The 18,080-nt window shown below is 42.3% G+C and overlaps 1 protein-coding gene across 4 annotated transcripts in view; it reads right to left on the bottom strand.

Moving 5' to 3' along the window:
• Positions 1 to 18,080, bottom strand: part of Ints7 (integrator complex subunit 7) — a 58,857-nt gene that overhangs the window by 32,416 nt on the left and 8,361 nt on the right. For all 4 annotated transcript variants that reach the window (XM_057770119.1, XM_057770121.1, XM_057770120.1 and 1 more), the window contains exons 4-7: positions 14,995 to 15,132; positions 7,419 to 7,465; positions 5,383 to 5,582; positions 4,842 to 4,964 (exon numbers count right to left, since the gene is read on the bottom strand). In XM_057770119.1, coding sequence (XP_057626102.1) covers positions 4,842 to 4,964; positions 5,383 to 5,582; positions 7,419 to 7,465; positions 14,995 to 15,132 — 508 coding nt within the window. The remainder of the gene's footprint in view (positions 1 to 4,841; positions 4,965 to 5,382; positions 5,583 to 7,418; positions 7,466 to 14,994; positions 15,133 to 18,080) is intronic.

Below are 18,080 nucleotides of genomic sequence, written 5' to 3'. Positions count from 1 at the left end.
GGACAGACATCAAATTGGATATTATCAGGGGTTGGAGAAAGACTGGCTGTAGAGACAGATCTGAGGAAGAAGTGGAGAGAAGAAAATGTTATGTATTTCAGTCTGTAGCAGTGGCAAAAGAAATGAATAAGTGTATAAAAAAGCAATCAAATTGTGGACCCAGAAAGCAATCTATAAATTATACCACAGTAAGTTTTAAAAATGAATTCCAAATTAATGGCAACGATAATATCACACAACATAATTATTAGGATACAGTCAACATGTGAAACAGGAAATTGATAGCTTTAAGTGTTTTCATTATTAAGCAAGAAGAATGAAAATAAAACACTTGAAAAGCACAAGAAAGCCAAGTTCCTGGCAAGTGCAGGCCGTGTGGAGCACAGTACAGCACACTGGGTGTGCACGTTCAATCCAACCCTAGCACTGTCCAAACCAACCAACCAGAAAGGAGGCAACAGGAGGGCACACTCAGATAGACAATAGTAAGAATAAAGTAACTGTACTATAAACTGAAACATTATGAGCTTCAGAGAGATGACTCTCATGCAACTGACTCACAAGGAGGCAGGAAATACCACAGCAATGACCAGAGTAATAGGAAATGTTCTCAGAATACTTCCTAGATAGTCTCAGACTCGGTGAATTTAAGGCACATTAGCTACTCCCTGAGGGAACAGAAAGCTTCTGTGCTGGTTTCCAGCTGCTACAGAGCATGGAAAGAGAAAGCACCCAGCTCGTTTTAATAAGACTGTGTAGTCCCAACTCTAAAATCTACCAAAGTCCAGGAAAAGCAAAGGTTCAAAATTTCCTTGCTCACCATATAGCTTTTCAGACAGCCTTAGAAACATGTTTGCCTATATCCAGGCGGTGGTGGCATACACTTTCAAAGATCTCTGTGAGTACAAGACCAGCCTGTTCTACAAAATGGGTTCTAGGACAGCCAGGGCTACACAGAGAAACCCCATTTTAAAACAAACCCCAGGTGGGGTGGAGGGAAGGCGGGGAGAGAGAGAAAGAGGAGAAAGGGGGAACTGGGATTGGCACATAAAACAAACAAACAAACAAACAAACAAGAAAACACACACCCCCCCTGCCGTCAAGGAAGGAAGGTGGGAAGGAAGGAAGGAGCACACTGCTGCTCTCAAATGTCTCAACTCCCTGGCAATCCTCTGCTTCCAAGTGCCTTGTGTTTCGGCTTCTGCAAACCTCTCTTTCCTCTCATTCTCATCCAAGCACAATCATTATTTTTTCCTAATTAACAAAAATGAATAAATAGGGTTGGTGAGACGCTCAGTGGTCAGACACACACCCTCAAGCCTCATGACGGAACTTCAATCCCTGGAACTCTCATACTGAAAGGAGAGAATCAGTTCCCATAGGTTACTGTCCTCTGACTTCCATGTGCATACACATGCTCCTCCTCCCAAACAGATAAATACGAAAAGAAATGAGTAAAATCACAGTTGTTTTCTGTTTTGTTTTTCTAAGTTGGTACCACTTGTCTCCCTACCCAGCTTCAGTAGCTCCATCACCCTGTTCTCTTCCTGACCCCGTGTGAAGTAGGTGGAACCACCCAGGACACTGGGCCATTCCAGGCTCGTCTACTCAAGGACACTGCCCTTGTCTGCCTCCTCTCCTGGCCACTTCCATTAGTATGAAGCAGGGTGTCCTCTTCCCAGCTGGCAACAAGCAGCAAAACCATTCGCATTGGTAGACAAAGCTGGGCTCCAGTCCCCTGGGAGAACGCAGGTGTAGTACGGGATGACTCTACACTCCAACTCACAGCCAAAAGGTCAGGAGCAACGGCACCTCATGACTAACTTCTGATTTATTATAAAAAAACCTTTGGAATAAAGAAATCCACATTGCAATAGTCAGGTCCAAGGCTCATACATCTGAACGAACTTCTACTCAGAACAGTCATTCTGAAGCTGTGGAGCTTCACACTGGATTTTACACTTTCTCTATCTATTTATATTATGCATTTACCACCAACAAACACTGAAAACCCCATGACGGAGGTAAGGCTAGGACAGCCGTTAGGTTTTACAGTCTCTCCTGGCACTCCAGTGTCCATGAGCTGGCTGCTCCTAGCAGGTTCTCCAGCTGGTGTCTCTCTCACTGATGTGGGATTCCCCTCTGTATGCTGTGATTACCATGGGTTAATAAAGAAACTGTCTTAGGCCTGCAATAGGGTAGAGCAGAGCTAGGCGGGGAAAACTAAACTGAAGGCTGGAAGAAAGGAGGCAGAGTCAGGGAGAAGTCATGGAGCTGGAGACAGACATGCTGGAACCTTATGCCATAAGCCTCATGGTAAAATATAAAATAATGGAAATGGATTAAATTAAGATGTAAAAGCTAGCCATCAAGAAGTTAGAGCTAATAGGCCAAGCAATGATTTAATTAATACAGTTTTCTGTGTGGTTCTTTTGGGAGTCTGGGCAGCTGGGAAACTAACAAGTGGCTTTCTACTACAAACTGGCGCCAACATGGCCAACTAAAATCCACTTAAAACCTGGGAGTTTAGGAAGGAATTCTAGGCACAAAAAAAACCCAAAAAACAAACAAACAAAAAACCAGCAAAAAACAGAGTTAAGCATGGCTTAATGCAGCAGCTCCTTTAAGAGAGGTTTTCCTGATTCGCGGTAGCAAAAAACAAAAACAAAAACAAACAAACAAAAAATGGTGGCTTTCAGTGAACTCTGGCTCTTTCAAGAAGCCAAGCATTTAAATGGGGTTTCTGGGCAGTGTGTTACACGTTGCTTGGTGGCAGCATGGGCCGACTGGTTACCAAAATTGAGGTGACGAGGATGGCTTCCACCAGGTAGTCTCAGACACTGAACAGACTTCAGGGCTTCAGCCATGTTGGACTGGGCAGAGCAAGCAGGCAGGGCCGTATTTCCCCTAGCAATGCCGCTGCTTACATTTTTAAGAAGTGCTTAGCATTTTAAGAAGTCTAGTCAGAAAAGAGTTACAGATACTCAACAAAGACAGCTTCAGATGGAAAAGATGTCTAAATGTGTCACAGTGTTAATAAATAAACGTAGGCTTGGGAGAGAGAAGGAAAATAATATAGACAGTTATAAAAAGAAGTAAATGGTTAAAAATAGGTAAAGTCTTTAAAGAGACAGAGTAAAGACAGTCATAGATTAAAAGGAGTAAAGAAAAAAATAAGTTGTCTAAAAAAAGAACATATACAGAGAGACTGGATTATGTATATTATTGTGTTTTCTTTGAATTTTTTGACTGCAGAGAGACATTTGATTCTGGGGACTGCTAAGCTAAACCAACATATATGTTTTAAAGGTTTCTTGACTTCAAAATTTAAGTCTAAGGATATGTTGCTTTGGAAAAGAGGTTCTTTTGCTTCTACAGAGGATGAGAACCTGTGGAATCCTTCTAGGCTACTGTGGTTTGATGAAAAGGACCTCCTGAAAGGTCGCTGTGCGCACCCCCAAAAATTACTTCACCAGGAAGCAGTTAGGAGAAAACTACATCCAAATTTCCAAATATTGTTTATAAATGTTTCTTTACATTTAAAGGGGGATATGTCATAGAGATTTGCATTGGTATGAATATTGCTCTATTGGTACAAGTTTTAGGTCAAGTTTGTTATATGTATATTTCTGCTCTTGAATAAGAAGACTGTGATTGTACAGTTCATTTAAAAATGTGATGTATAATTAAGAAACATAAGTTAATAGATAATCATGTGTAATAGTCAAGCTTATAGTCATGTTAGATTTTTCTAGATGTACAGAGATGTATTTCAGATAGATAGATAGGTGTTCTTCAGATCTTCAAAGACTACAGAATATGACATTTAAAACATTTAAGAACTTAGGACTTTTCATGACAGTGAGACACATCTGCTCCTGGCAGCACCAATCTACTTCAACAGGATGATGGGCATCAAAGAGGCTCCTTATGGTGTTGGTTAGCCATTTGGGCAAGAAGCTGCTCTTGCCTGGACTGCTTGATGGTATGCTATATGAACCGGACATGCAGGACCCACAGAGAAATGACTACTGAACATTGCCTAAAGGTGAGACAATCCTTCGGGGTTCCTGCTTCATGAAAGAGTCTTCTAGACATTCTGCAGGACACAGAAGAAAGTGACTGACAAACTGCCAATGTAGGCATGACCTGTTTTTGAAATTTCCTGTTTCATGAAAAAGTCTGCTGGACACTAAGGGCCTGTAGGCTGAAGATGGATGCCCCAAAAGTACAGAAGACCTTTGGGTGACTACCGAGGTAGCGAGATGTCTCTGTCAATTCTAGAGTTTTGGAAGTTGCTTACAATGCACTTCCTGTTTACTTAGGTGGTATAATATCCTTCTGGAGTCTTTGATGGATTTGAAAAATATATACAGTTATAGTTTTTCTTCGTTATGATGAAAGATAAAGTAGATATAAATATTGTAACTCTGTAATTTTACTATGTTAAAGTTAAAACCTTCCTTCTCATTGTTTGGGGAAGGGTGGGGTTGCAGAGATGGCTCAGCAATTAGGAATAACTTGCAGAGGACCTGGGTGTGGTTCCACACATTGGGTGGTTCACAACTCCTGGATATCCAGCTCCAGAAGGATCTGATGCCTTCTGGCCTCTCATGTCATCTGCACTCATGTGAACACTCAACTGTCTGATGGCAGAGGGACTAAAATACATACAGCAAGACCCAAGTTTACAGAGATTTTGCTCTGGCTTGGGTCTCTGGAGGTTATGCTTGTTGAAAATTAAACCACATTGTGAAGTCGTAGGGGTAGAAACTTCACCTGAGCATGGTTCCACCCTGGCTCAGGTAGTTTAGTATCTCTTTTTCTGAAGTGCTATGTACCTGAATATTCTCCTTACTCCAGGTATGTGGTGTCTTATTAGCAAGTAGCTTCAGATCCTGAACAGTGAGTCTCTTCACTGCTTTCCTGGGGTCACTCTTCAGATACTGCAACAGAAGCTGAATCTGCAAAGACAGCAAAGTCACTCTGAACAGTTTCATGCCCGAGACTGTCAGCAGAGAGAGTGCTGCGCAGATTTTACATTTTACAGAAAGGACTCCCCTTAGATCAGAGCTCTCCCCACCAGCTAAGGACCAAGCTAAGGACCTCTTATTAATACATAAATGGCGCCATTTGGCTTGTAAGGCTCTAGCAGAGGAACTGGCATCCTTTCTTTCCTACCAACAATACATTCTTCCCCATATTTCCTGATGCTTTGTCTTCTAGGACTCACATGAATAGGACTATAAATATAAAAGAGAAACTCAACTGGCCCTTACCAAAGAGACCTTAACATTACTAAAACTTAGGGTTGCTTCTTATTGTTTATCATAAACTAAATGTGTAGATTTATAAATAAGCAGGAAAACGAATGGAAATTACCTGCTTGGGTGTGTCCACCAAAGAGGAGGCTGCAAGCAGAGTGAAAGTGTGCAAAGACACAATGACCATTTTGGTGGAGGGGTAGGATGTGACCAGCTGCTGTAAGAGCTGGCGGGCGCTGGAGGCCAGGATGGCATCATGGTGCATGTGCTGGAGGATGGGGATCAGCTTCAGCTTCAGGTCCACGGGCGTAGCTAAGCCTGAGTACAACAAATTGTTTCGGGGGTCTGATCATCACTTAATGACAGTTCACATGTTTGTTTGTTTGTTTTTAAGTAAAAATAAGAAAGGTCTGATTTAATTATTAAAGTTTCACTTAAAATCAATTAGTACAGCAAGGTGGTGGTGGCTCATGCCTTTAATCCCAGCACTTGGGAGGCAGAGGCAAGGTTAACCTGGTCTACAGAGTGTAAGGTTCAGGATGGCCAGGACTACACAGTAAAACTGTCTCAAAAAAACAAACAGTACAATACATCATAATGGTTGTAACATTAAAGATGATTGTACTAGAACTAATGAGTAAGCTCCGTAGATTTTTCAGGAACTGTCTTTGGAGACAGAGTCTTCCATGCAGCCATGGCCGGCCTGAAACTTGCTATATAGACCAGCCTGGTCTTGAGTGCACAGAGATCTGCCCTGCTTCCTGGTGCTGGAATTAAAGCTGTGTGCATCACTCCTGGCACATTGCCTTTGGAAGGCACAGTAGGGACCAGCAAGATGGGCTATAGAGGGCTATAACAATTACTGGGACTTGGGCAATATTAGCCACTAGCATAAGCTACCTAGACCTTAGTTTTATAAAACTCCCTTTGAATTGTCTTAACTCAGAAAGTGTGTCATATCCACCAGCTGAGGGGATGTAGAGTCGGCTCAATGGGTAAGAGCACTGGCTGCTCTTCCAGAGGACCTGGGTTTGATTCCTAACACCCAAACGAGGCTCTTAGCCTTCTGTAGCTCTAGTTCCACAGGATCTGATGCCCTCTTCTGGCCTCCATGGGCACCAGGGATGCAGGTGTGCACAGACATCCATGCAGGCCTAACACGCTTACATATAAAATACAAAAACCTGCTCAGTGAATGGCTAATTCTTTCTCATGTCACAAAGTTAGACTCACAGGAACACCATTTTGGTGAAGGAATAAAAGACAAAGGAATAAAGGGATAGGCTAAAGTTCTATGTCTCTTGTTCTCTGAGTGCTTTTAAAAATTATTTAAGTGAACAAATTGTCCGCCTTTAAATTACATATAAGATAAAGCTTTCCTAGAGCATACTCTAGAGAGGCTAGATAGCACAAGGGTTAAAAATAATAGACTTAAGACCAAAGGCTTGATCCTCCTGAGCTCTGTGGCCTTGAACAGATTTCCTTTGTGTGGGAAGATCTAAGGCATCATCAAGCTGCAGGGCACAGCAATGCCCCTTTATCAGAGGGCAAAGAGAACAGTGTTCCTGAGACACACAAAGCAATAGCCAGAGGTGCCTTAAGAATGCTATAAAGATAAAATGGGATTAACACATGAGCTATCACTTAGGTGAAACCAGGTCATGATACAGAATTTGGACCTGATTTTAGTTACAGTGACACCTTGGGGGTTTCACTGGACAGAACCCCTGGCTTTGGGTTCCACTGCACTGCTACCCCCTCTGCATGTTACATCTTTTCCGTCCTTCAGGTTTCCTTTCATTGGGCTCTGTGATCAGCTCAGGTAAAGCACAAGTCCTCCTGCCTTCCACCATGTCACCTATGCCTGGTACTCTCTCCCGTCCAGTTTTCTCTCAGCACTTGATACATTCGGTCTACTGTACCTGTCATGGCTCACACAGCTCCTAACCTCCTGACTAGAACTCAGGTTACCTGACAGAAAGGGCCTTGCTTTATTTCTGTACCCTATGCACCTCAGGCATTTTTGGCATATAGAAGATACTTAGTATTATTTTAAATAATGACTAGAACAGTAAATACCCAATAAACATGAACAACCACAATTAACAAGATGCCTATTAAGTCTCTTCACATTACCAAATAAAATGTACATACCTTGAATCATTTCACTGATTTTGTTGCATATTCCTACAGCAAAATCCCTTTGGAAAGAGAACATTGAGACAATTGGCAAAAACATTAAATCAAAAAATTAAATGTGATTAAGTTTTATAAGTGCAGAGAACACAATTATCACAGAAGCAATACTCCAAAATCACAGCTGAGACTGCAGGTCCTGGCAGCATTCTTCTTGCTCTAGGGAGAGATGCAGACCTGTGGGTGGTGCCTCAGTCTGAGTCTCAGCAACCTTGTCTCAAAGAATGAAGGTCACTACTACCACACACTGGAGGATGCATCTTTAATAAAGAGCCAGTCTCTAGCACTGAAGTGGCTGAGATGTACTAGGAAACACAGATAGAATCTTCAGACATCAAACGACTTAAAAGAAACTATGTTCCAAGACATGGCTTCTTGCCTCTAACAGAAACATCACCCAAAAAACTTAATACCAAGAACACTTGGGATAAAATGTTATGTAATATGGGAAAGATATAATCAAACTTGGCTAAGTGATGTGCTGGACATGGAGTACAGTTTGCAGTCAATGCAAGACTAAGCAAAGTATTCCCTGATGCTAAGGTACAGTCTGTCGAATTTACACCAACAGTGGAGTTCTCTACATACTAGACAATGTGAAGACTTCGTCTTTTGGCAGCTAATGCCACGTGTGCTTTTTGTTTTCTAGAATGCTCTTTGTTATTTTGTGGTGCTGGAAATGGAACCCAGGACTTCACACACGCTGAGCAAGGCTTCTACCATTAAAGCTGCATTCCTGGTCCTAGAAATGTCTTGTGTGATGAGGCACACTTGTGTTATCTTAGATCACCTATCCTAACCTGCACAGCCTTGGTATGCGCCATTCCATAAGATTTGGTCTCAGGAAGCTTTCCCTGTGTCAGCGTGAAAGCATACCAAGTTGTACAGCACCGTCACTCAGCCACTGCTGCCACCTTCAAGAATTCGGCTGTGCCTGCTGCCATCCCTCTAGAAAGGTGGGACAGGGAAGGCCATGGGATCTTTATCTGAGCACCCAACCACCACTTCCAGTTACATTCAATTCTGTCCTAACTGCACATGACCTTGGAGCCTCAGCAAGGGGTTAGAGTGTATGCAGGGAGATTAGGAGCAGGAGACTCCATCTGCAGGTATGGGGAAACCATCATCCCCACTGGATGAGACTTTTCAGTGTGGTCCCTTTGGGGCTACCACACTCCTGTCCCACCCTGGCCCAGGCTCTGTAAGGAAGCCCAAGAAGCTCAGTGGTTCCTCGGGGGACTCTGGTGAAATGGAACTTAGGACTGTCTTTGGGACCTTACAGGAAGGCAGATGCTGCCCAGCCCCACCAGGGAGAAACTTCCTACAGATACTTTGCCTTGCTTTGTGGTTAAACTGAAATCTTTTTCTCAAATTTTTCTTTGCACAATTAAACAAAACCTTCTTGTAAGAGAAAACATATCTGCAAAGTATTTTGTTATGATTAAGGGAGAATCACTGGTTTGAAAGAGAAAGATTTGTTTTCTCAGCCCGTGGTTATACTATAAAGATGAAACGGGGTTCCTAACTCAGTCCATGCTCAATCTACCCAGCAGTTTACAGCGCCTCTAACTCCAGTTCCAGGGATCCGATGACTTCTTCTGGCCTCTGTGAGCTCCAGGCACACACATGCAAATACAGCAGGGTAAAGTGGCAGTGTGCCCCAGCCATGCAAGCAAACACCCATGGCAATCAATGAAGAAATCAAGCACTGCCCGTCTCCAGCTGGGGGCTAGGATGCTTGTGGACTTCCAGAATCTGTACCACCTGACTTCACAATATTTTCTTTTACAGGCATTCTTGACAACAAACACTTTTTGTGTTGAATTTTTCACAATCAGTAACAACTGTTTTAATCTCATGGTTTTACCCAGGAATAACGCTGGCATCATCCATCCACCATGTCTGGTGAACGCCACTGCTAACAATCCCGATGCAAAGGCGGCACCTGTGCCACAGTCACGGTTCTTCCCTGCACACTCACACTCAAGAGCACAGCCAGCTCTATGTTCCTAGCAAGACTGAAACAGCTCATTACATTAAATTTCAAAAACACATAGTGGTATACTACAGGCACAGTACTGTAAACACCAACTGTATGGGTTAGGATATAGTTTTCCTGGGACTTGCCTTTTTGGCCAAAGAATTCTCTTGGAAGATGAATTAAAGTTAGCTGGTAACTTCAGGCAAATAACAGAGAATCTTTTATGTCAATTACAGTACTTTAGCTTTCAGCAAAAATTACAACTACAGAAAAAGTACTTTTCACCACAAGCATGAAAGTTTAGAAACTGGTGGTGCTCTTCACAAACGCAGTGCTTATACGGGGGACATCTGCAAAACCTGAGTAACGCAAGTGAACCATTTTTCCTAGCAGACCAACTCACAAGGTATTAAATCACACACAACCCTAGGAAGGCCTTCATAAATCTCTCCTCTTTCCACTACTATCTGGGAGACTGGATTTTCTTCACATACTTTAAATCAAAATAACATATTTTGACAGATATTACTGCAGAAGTAGATGAACGAGAATTTAGTCAGGCCTTAAAGACATTTGTAAAAATGTTAAGGACACTTTTCTCACAAAATGTTTTTTAATAAAGTTTTACAAAGATATTTTATATTAACCTATTGTGTATCTTCAGATGGGTAAACATTTTAAAAATCAGCTCCTTAAACTTCTAATAGAGTAAGATCTACAAACACATGTTTTTAAGAATGTAGCGGCAGGCCAGACGAAAGCAAGCACACTGAAGTTCTAGTAACTGGGAGCTGAGGCAGGATGTTCCTGAGTTTGAGGTCAGCCTGGACTACACAGTAGACACCGTCTGTCTCAGAGTATAAAGGAGCCCTTCTTTGCTCAGCTTTGGCCACTGGCCACTGCTTCAGATCTGCAGCAACCTGTGGGGCCTGTGGGGCCACGGCCACAGCACCAGTTAATTGTGACTGTGCTACCAAAGTTTTGATTTTTTAAAAATCTGTTACTAGTGTTTAGAATGATATCTAAATATGGTGAGCTGTTGGAACATGGTTCAGGAATGGAGTTTCATGAGGAGAATTCTGAGCATGTGTAAGAACACACCAAGAAAACAGGACAAGAGTCTTGAGATGTGTTTCTTGAAAACATGGAATTGTTTCTAGAATGTGGTTGCAAGCTCCTCCCAGGTGTAGTAGATAGGAGTTGAGATTGCCTGCCATTGTTATTCAATTAGATGTTTAAACTATCCTTTATATGCCTCTACGGAGGAAGAGGCTTTAGCCAAGTACGACTTACTCTTGTGATTGTACACAGCTTGAACTCATGAGAACTTTATTCAGGTGACTTTTCTTAACCCTCAGGGTATAAACTGTGTGGAGCTCGGAATAAAGTTGGCCATTGCAAGAGACTCAGTCCACCTAACTTATCGGCTCTATTCTCCCAGGTCCCACCCCTTCTTGAGCAGCAACAGTGGACATGAAGTAACTATACAAACATTTTATAACACTCCAAACTTTAAAAGTCTGGGCTCAGCCCTCTGAGGCCAAACACTGCAGAGTAGGAGACTGCTGACTTTCCTTTCTGGGTCTAATAATAAACTCTCAGTGTCAATACCAAAACTGCTGAGACTAAAGAAGTCACCTGATGTTCTGGCCTAGTTGTACACCCCACCCATGTCCCAATCAAATCAGGTCTGACAGCCATGGCAGACACTCCTGCATCATACCAGTCGCCTGGTGCCATGGGACAGCTGTTCCTTTCTGATAAAGCCAGGCTCATTAGCTAGTGACTGGAAGACGTCAGTACTCTATGTTCACCTCAACCCTAAAAGTACCTGGAGCTGGCCAATCCCTCCTTTCCGAGCAGGAAGAACTCTTCTACAGCACACAATCTTAACCCTTTGAGAGCAAGTGAGATGCAGCTGCAGCAGCACAGATTAAATAAGTTCTCCTCCTCTTCCTTTTTCGAGATAGAGTTTCACTATAGCTCTAGATGGTTGGAACTTGCCCTGTAGACCAGGTTGATCTTGAACTCACATAGATCACTTGCCTCTTCCTCCTATGGTCTGGGATTAAAGGTATACACCTCCATGCCAGGTTAAATAAAACATCACTCTGATTTCAGCAATACCTAGAACGGACAGAAATAGTACAAAGCCACTAATGTTGATGGAGATACATGATCTCAAGTCTTCAAGAGAACCATAATCTCAATTTCTCCAAGAGACAAAAACTGATCTAAAAGTTATGTATTTTCTTAATTTACACTCTGATACATAAGTGCTTCAGGATTTCTGATTATACACAAGTATATCTTAACTGAGAATAGTGTTATATAGTGATTTCCTCCGAACTGAAACGGTCTGTCTTTAAGACTAAGAAAGTAAACAAAACTTACAAAGCTCAGGAAGCATACAACTGACAAGTATCAGGAAGTTCCTGAAACTCAGGAAATTCATAAGCACACATCGAGGTTATATAAGCAGAACTCACTGGATCTCCTACTGGCTCAGGCACAGGATGCTCCAGGGATGCAGCTTACCTGAACCATCACCCTAGTTTGGGCGGGCTTTCTGGGGGATGCTAGCCGAGTTACCTATGCTCTTGTATGTAATCCCTTCACTCATACTCCTATAGGTAATCCCAATAAACTATGTTTTTGGCTGTGAAATATTTTTTTGTCTGTCACCAGGGTCCTATCTGGGATGAATAAATGTTTACGTAAAAATGATCCTCATACATAAATTTAATCACTAAGTTATCTACTTATCCCAACTCAGACTGAACTTAGAAGCTGCTTTGGAGCCACTGGATGAGCAGTTGCCCTGGCAGTGTTAATCAGAAGATAACTGTTCACAGCACAGCCCCTATGCAATTTGAGTTCTTGCTCCATCACTCACTCACTCATCATCAGTAACAAAAACAGATGGGGATGTGACGGGCAGTTCAGCGTTTGCTGCTCTTCCAAAGGAACTGTATACATGGATGAAGCTGTCAAAGAATAAACTTTTTAAAAAGTACAGACAGAGACAAACCTTTGGTATATATTCTGAGGTGCCTAGCCATAAAAATAAACATTTACCATATAAATAACAGTACAATTAGCTCCCCTGAAGGTTATCAGTGCACCACGTTCATTCTTAGCTAAGTTCTTAGAAATGAATGCATGTGTTCATGGCTTTTCATACATATCACGAGAAATGGTCTTCAGAAAACAAAGTTAGTTTTGGTTATCAGTCAGGGGATTACTGACATTTTTTTTTTATTACAAATAAGTCCAACATGGTAATAATACCATAGTTAATGTTCTATTTTTTTAAAAAAATATTTCTTTATTTGTTATGTATACAATATTCTGGCTGTGTCTATGACTGCAGGTCAGAAGAGGGCACCAGACCTCATTACAGATGGTTGTGAGCCACCATGTGGTTGCCGGGAATTGAACTCAGGACCTTTGGAAGAGCAGGCAAAGCTCTTAACCACTGAGCCATCTCTCCAGCCCCAACATTCTATTTTTAAATTTATAGGGCTAGGCTATGTTGGGGAATGCAGACCCTCAGACCCTGAATTTTCTGTGACCCCTTACCTGCCAGAGTAAACAACTTGATATTTTTATGCTTGTAGCTGCTCTGAGCACAAGACCCTTATGAGTTCCTGATGGTAGGGGAGTGGTTTCTGGTGGACTTGCAGGTGAAAAATCCCAAGAGTTAGGGTGTGGCCATTAGTCAAGGAGAGCCCTATTATAAGCTGCCCTGAAACACAATAAAAGGGGTGCTCTTGTTTCAAGGATGACCCCTGTCTCTGTCTATGTGTATGTGTCAATCTCTAGCCCCTTGCCTGACTCACAAACTGTCCTGTGGTAGACAGGTGAGACAGTACAAGGCTGGGCATAGAGACTGATACCTTTAATCCTCGCACTTGAGAGGCAGAGGCAGGAGGATCTCTGTGAGTTTAAGACCAGCCTGGTCTATATATTTGAGTTCTAGGACAGTCAGAGCTATATAGTGAGACTCTGTCTCAGAAAACAACAAACAAAATTATGATGGCTCAATGGTTAAAAGAACTTATTGCTCTTACACAAGACTCTAGTTCAGTTCTTGGCACCCACATTATGAGGCTCACAACCACCCATGACTTTAGTTCCAGGAGATCTGATGTCCTCTTCCTGCCTCCATAGGTACTTGCATGCATATGGCATACAACACATAAATAATAATAAATAAATACTATTGAACTGGGGATATAGCTCCGATGGTTACTGTCCTGCTTGAGGATCTGAGCTAACCCCCCTAAAGATACGCTGAAAAAAAAAGCCAGTCATGGTATGCCCACAATTCTAGTATAGGGTGTTAGGACACAGTCCAAGAATGGATCGTGTGAGAGGAATTCTGAGTACTTGTGTGAAAACTCCAAGAAAACAAGACAAGAGCCTTATAACCCCAGTTTCTTCAATACACAGAATTTGCTCTTGGAATGTTTTCACGCTCCTCCCAGGTTTAGTGGGTAGCCGATGTGGGATGTCCTTCTGTATGCTGGAAATATGGTTTTTTACCACTGGTTAATAAAGAAGCTGCTTTGGCCCATGACAGGGCAGAATATAACTAGGCGGGCAACTGAATACAGGGAAAAAGGAAGGAAGAGTCTGGGAGACACTGGGAGATGCCAGAAGCCACCATAGGAGCAAGATATGATGTAACACCATGTGCATGGGGCAATACATAGATTAATGGAAATGGGATAATTTAAGATGTAAAAATTAATAATAAGCCTGAGCCATCGTCTAAACAGTCTGTAATTAATAGTAAGTCTCAGAGTGTATATTGAGGAACTAGTGGGCAGGTAGGAGTGAGCTCACTTCAGCTGTTGTTATTTACAGGCCTCTATGGAAAAACATGTTTTGTCATGTGCAGCTTGTCCTTGTGATTGCACTTTATCCAGGTGACTCTTAAGTCTCAGAATATAAATTGTCTGATACTCTGAATAGAGTTGGTTATTGTATGAGTCTTTAGTCTGATCCTGCTTGCCCAGGTTCACTCTACCAGCTAAAACAGTAAATGTTGGGAAAGGCACACAGGAGGATCCTTGGAACTGTTGGCTGGCCCACATGGCCCTGTCTCAAAACAAAAGGGTAAACATCACTTAAGAACTAGGACAACCCTGAGGTTGTCCTCTAGTGTCCATACACATGTACACACAGGCATTCATGCAACACACACACCCTGTTCTAAGACAGCAGTACAGCATATGATATCCTGAAAATGTCAGTTTATAGTTGAGCAATAGAAGACAATCAGAAAGTAGCCATTTTGAATCACGGATGTATTGTGACGGCTCTTCAGTAGACATCAAAGCTATCAACCGAATCTCCCCAAACCAGGCTGTGAAGACCTTGTCTTTCTGGGACCAACATTTGTATTTCTTCCCTAGTATGTTTGAAGACTTCTTGGAAAACACACCTTATCCTTCAGATCTTTCTTTATCCTTCAATGACTATAGATATTGATTATTCTTTCAAAAACTCCCCTGGGAGACCAATTACTAAAAGGCCTGGACTTACTTTGATTGTGCAGAGAAGTTTGCGGCTGCAAAAACAGCCGCTTCGACTTCTACATTATCATGGGAATCCAAACTCTGCCGAATACTGTGATGGGCATTCTTCCTCTCAGGGATGATTGACGCCAGACTTCCCAGCATCCTACAGAAACAGAGAAACCCAAGACCAGAAATATAGTTAAGGAAAAGGAAGGCAAGCTAGATATCGACTCAGAAAGTTTAGGTCATTCTATAACTTCAGGCTAAAATGATTGACTTTAGGAATCTAGCAACGACTCAAAATCTAAGCACATCCAAAAGCTTAAGTACAACAGAAATATTAAAATAGCTCACCTCACATAAGCTAAACTTCCTTCCCCATCCCCCTTCCCCTCCTTCCTTCCTGGCCCTGTACTGGAATTCAGAGCTTCACCCGAGCTAGGCAAGTGCCCCACCACTGAGAAACATGCCCTCTTCCCCTGCCTCTGACACATAGAGCTACATTTCCAAAAAAATCATTCTGAAGTACATCTCAGGTATCGGAGCCCAAAAAGAACCTTTTGAATTATTAAAGCATCCAAATGTCAATCTTCCAATGTTGCATAAAGAAATCCACTTCAACAAAATATTAGGAACACAAAGTATCTGCTATTAAGCAGAATCACAAAGTCAGCAGACTTGCCTGCTCAATGAATATCAGCATGATGCTTTTGTAAACTACCACATCAAGATTTCTCCAGAGGTGAAGGATGACCCCTGTAGTTCAAGCCAGTATTTGCAATAGTGAGGAAAGTAAAGCCTAGAGAAAACAGAGACAGCTCAGTGGGGACCTGTCACCATAGCTGGCAACATGAAGTCAGTCTCTAGGACCCACGTGGTAGAAGAAAAGAACTGAATCCTGAAATCTGTCTTCTATCAGCACAAAATAAAAAAGTCCAAGTTAGGCAGTGGTAGTGTACACACCTTTAATTCCAGCACTGAGGAGGCTGAGGCAGGTGGATCTCTGAGTCTGAGGCCTGGTCTGCAGAGCAAGTTCCAGAACAGTCAATGCAACACAGAGAAACCCTGCCTCAAAACAAAAAAAAAACCAAAAAAACAAAAAAAAAACCAAAAACAACCACATGAAATAAAACCTTTTTGCAAGGACATCCTCAGAGAGAACACATTCATTAACATCTGTCCTCTGTCGAGTTTGGTTTCTTCCTTAACACAATCCTCCTATTAATGCTACTGAATTGTTTTTCAATGAGGAAAGTCATATGAAAGCAGGGGAGATGGCACATCTTCAGAACCCGTGTAAAGGTGGAACGTGAGTACCAATTTTATGAGTTGTCCTCTGACCTCTATACATGCATCATGGCATGTTTAAGTGCACACTCACATGCAGTATGTACTACACACACACACACACATTTCTTGTCTTTTTTTTTTTTAAAGAAAATAGTTAGCAGGGCATGGTAGCACACGCTTTTAATCTTAGCAATCTGGAGGCAGAAAGAGGTGGATTTCTGAGAGTTCAAGGTTAACCTGGTCTATGTGGCAAGTTCCAGGCCAATCAAGGCTACACAGTGAGACCCTGTCAAAAACTACACAGAAACAAAAAACAAAAATGCGTGTGGTGCTATTTACATTAAGACAGAGTTGTGGCAGTTCATCAGTGTGTTAGGACCGCAACAGTCATTTATGTGAGATAGTCATGCAAAAGGACTGGTATGCAGGATACAAAAGAAAACAAAACATCTGCAATCTAAAATAAAACAGCACCACAAAATCTAAACAATCTAACAAAGGAAAATGGACAAAAGGCAGGAACAGACACTTCTTTGTTTGGGAATATTATTTTAAGGTGTGTTACATTTGTCTATGCTTTGCAACATTTGTTTAACAATGTAAAGACGTGTTGCTTTTGTTTATGCTGTATTTGTTTAACTCTGTGAAGCTGTGTTACTTTGCCTGTATAAAACACCTGATGGTCTAATAAAGAGCTGAATGGTCAATAGCTAGGTGGGAGAAAGGACAGGCAGGGCTGGCAGGCAGAGAGAATAAACAGGAGGAGAAATCTGGAGAGAAAGAGAAGGAGAAAGAGAGAACGTCAGAGGCCAGTCACCCAGCAAGACACAGAGCAAGACAGAAAGTAAGGCACACAGAAGTGAGACAAGGAAATAGCCCAGAGGCAAAAGGTAGTCGGACTGAGATAGAGAAGGGCCAAGCAAAGGCCGGGAGTTTACAAGTAATACTGAGACTCTATGTGTGACTGTTTGGGAGCTGAGTGGTGGGCTTCCCAAAAGAGAAAAGAGTAGAAAGAATAAAACATCCACGCACACTTTATGAATGGCCAAAGGCACATGACCCAGTGCTTCAGATCATCACCACCAGAGCAATAGAAACTTAGTCCCCTATGCACCACAGGAATGTCTAAGAGACAGAAAGCAAACAAATACATAAGACCTAAAACCTGTGATTTTACTCAGAAAGGTGTGCAAGGGACTAGGGACAGAGCTCAGGAGGCAGAGTGATTACCTAGAATACTTAAAGGCCTGGGTTTAACCCCACCCCACCCCCAGGCACTGCATAATCCAGCATAGTTGTGCCTGCCTATAGCCCAGCACCTGGGAAACAGGAGCAGGAGGATCAGGAGTTAAAGCTTATCTTTGACTACAAAGCCACATTTGAGATGAAGACAGTCTGGGATGCAGAAGGCAATGTCTATAAGCAAAAAGGATGAATGCTGGTAGCAGCTTTATAGCTGTACTGGAAACAATGTAGGTGTTCTTCAAGAGAACAGACTACAAACTAGGCTATAGTTATACAACGTTAAACTACTTGTCACCAAAAGAGGCATGACTCTGTGATGATGCACACCTGCAGCTCTTCATCAGTAAGTAGTCCAGGCCAGACTGAGCTACAAAGGGAGAACCAGTCTCAGCTCGCCAGCACCCCAAGAGAAAAATTACTGATATGCATGGATGGGTTAATGCTGAGTGGGAGAAGTCTTATACTAACGGACATCCAAGCTGTAAGAGCACATAAGGCTCCCTAAGGGGAAAGTCACAACAGTGGCTCCTCTGGATGTGACAAAAGATAACTCGATGTGACAAAAGATAACTCTCT

The sequence above is a fragment of the Chionomys nivalis genome, chromosome 5, assembly GCF_950005125.1.
Source record: "Chionomys nivalis chromosome 5, mChiNiv1.1, whole genome shotgun sequence".
NCBI classification, from domain to species: domain Eukaryota; kingdom Metazoa; phylum Chordata; class Mammalia; order Rodentia; family Cricetidae; genus Chionomys; species Chionomys nivalis.
This window is presented reverse-complemented; position numbering and strand designations above follow the sequence as displayed.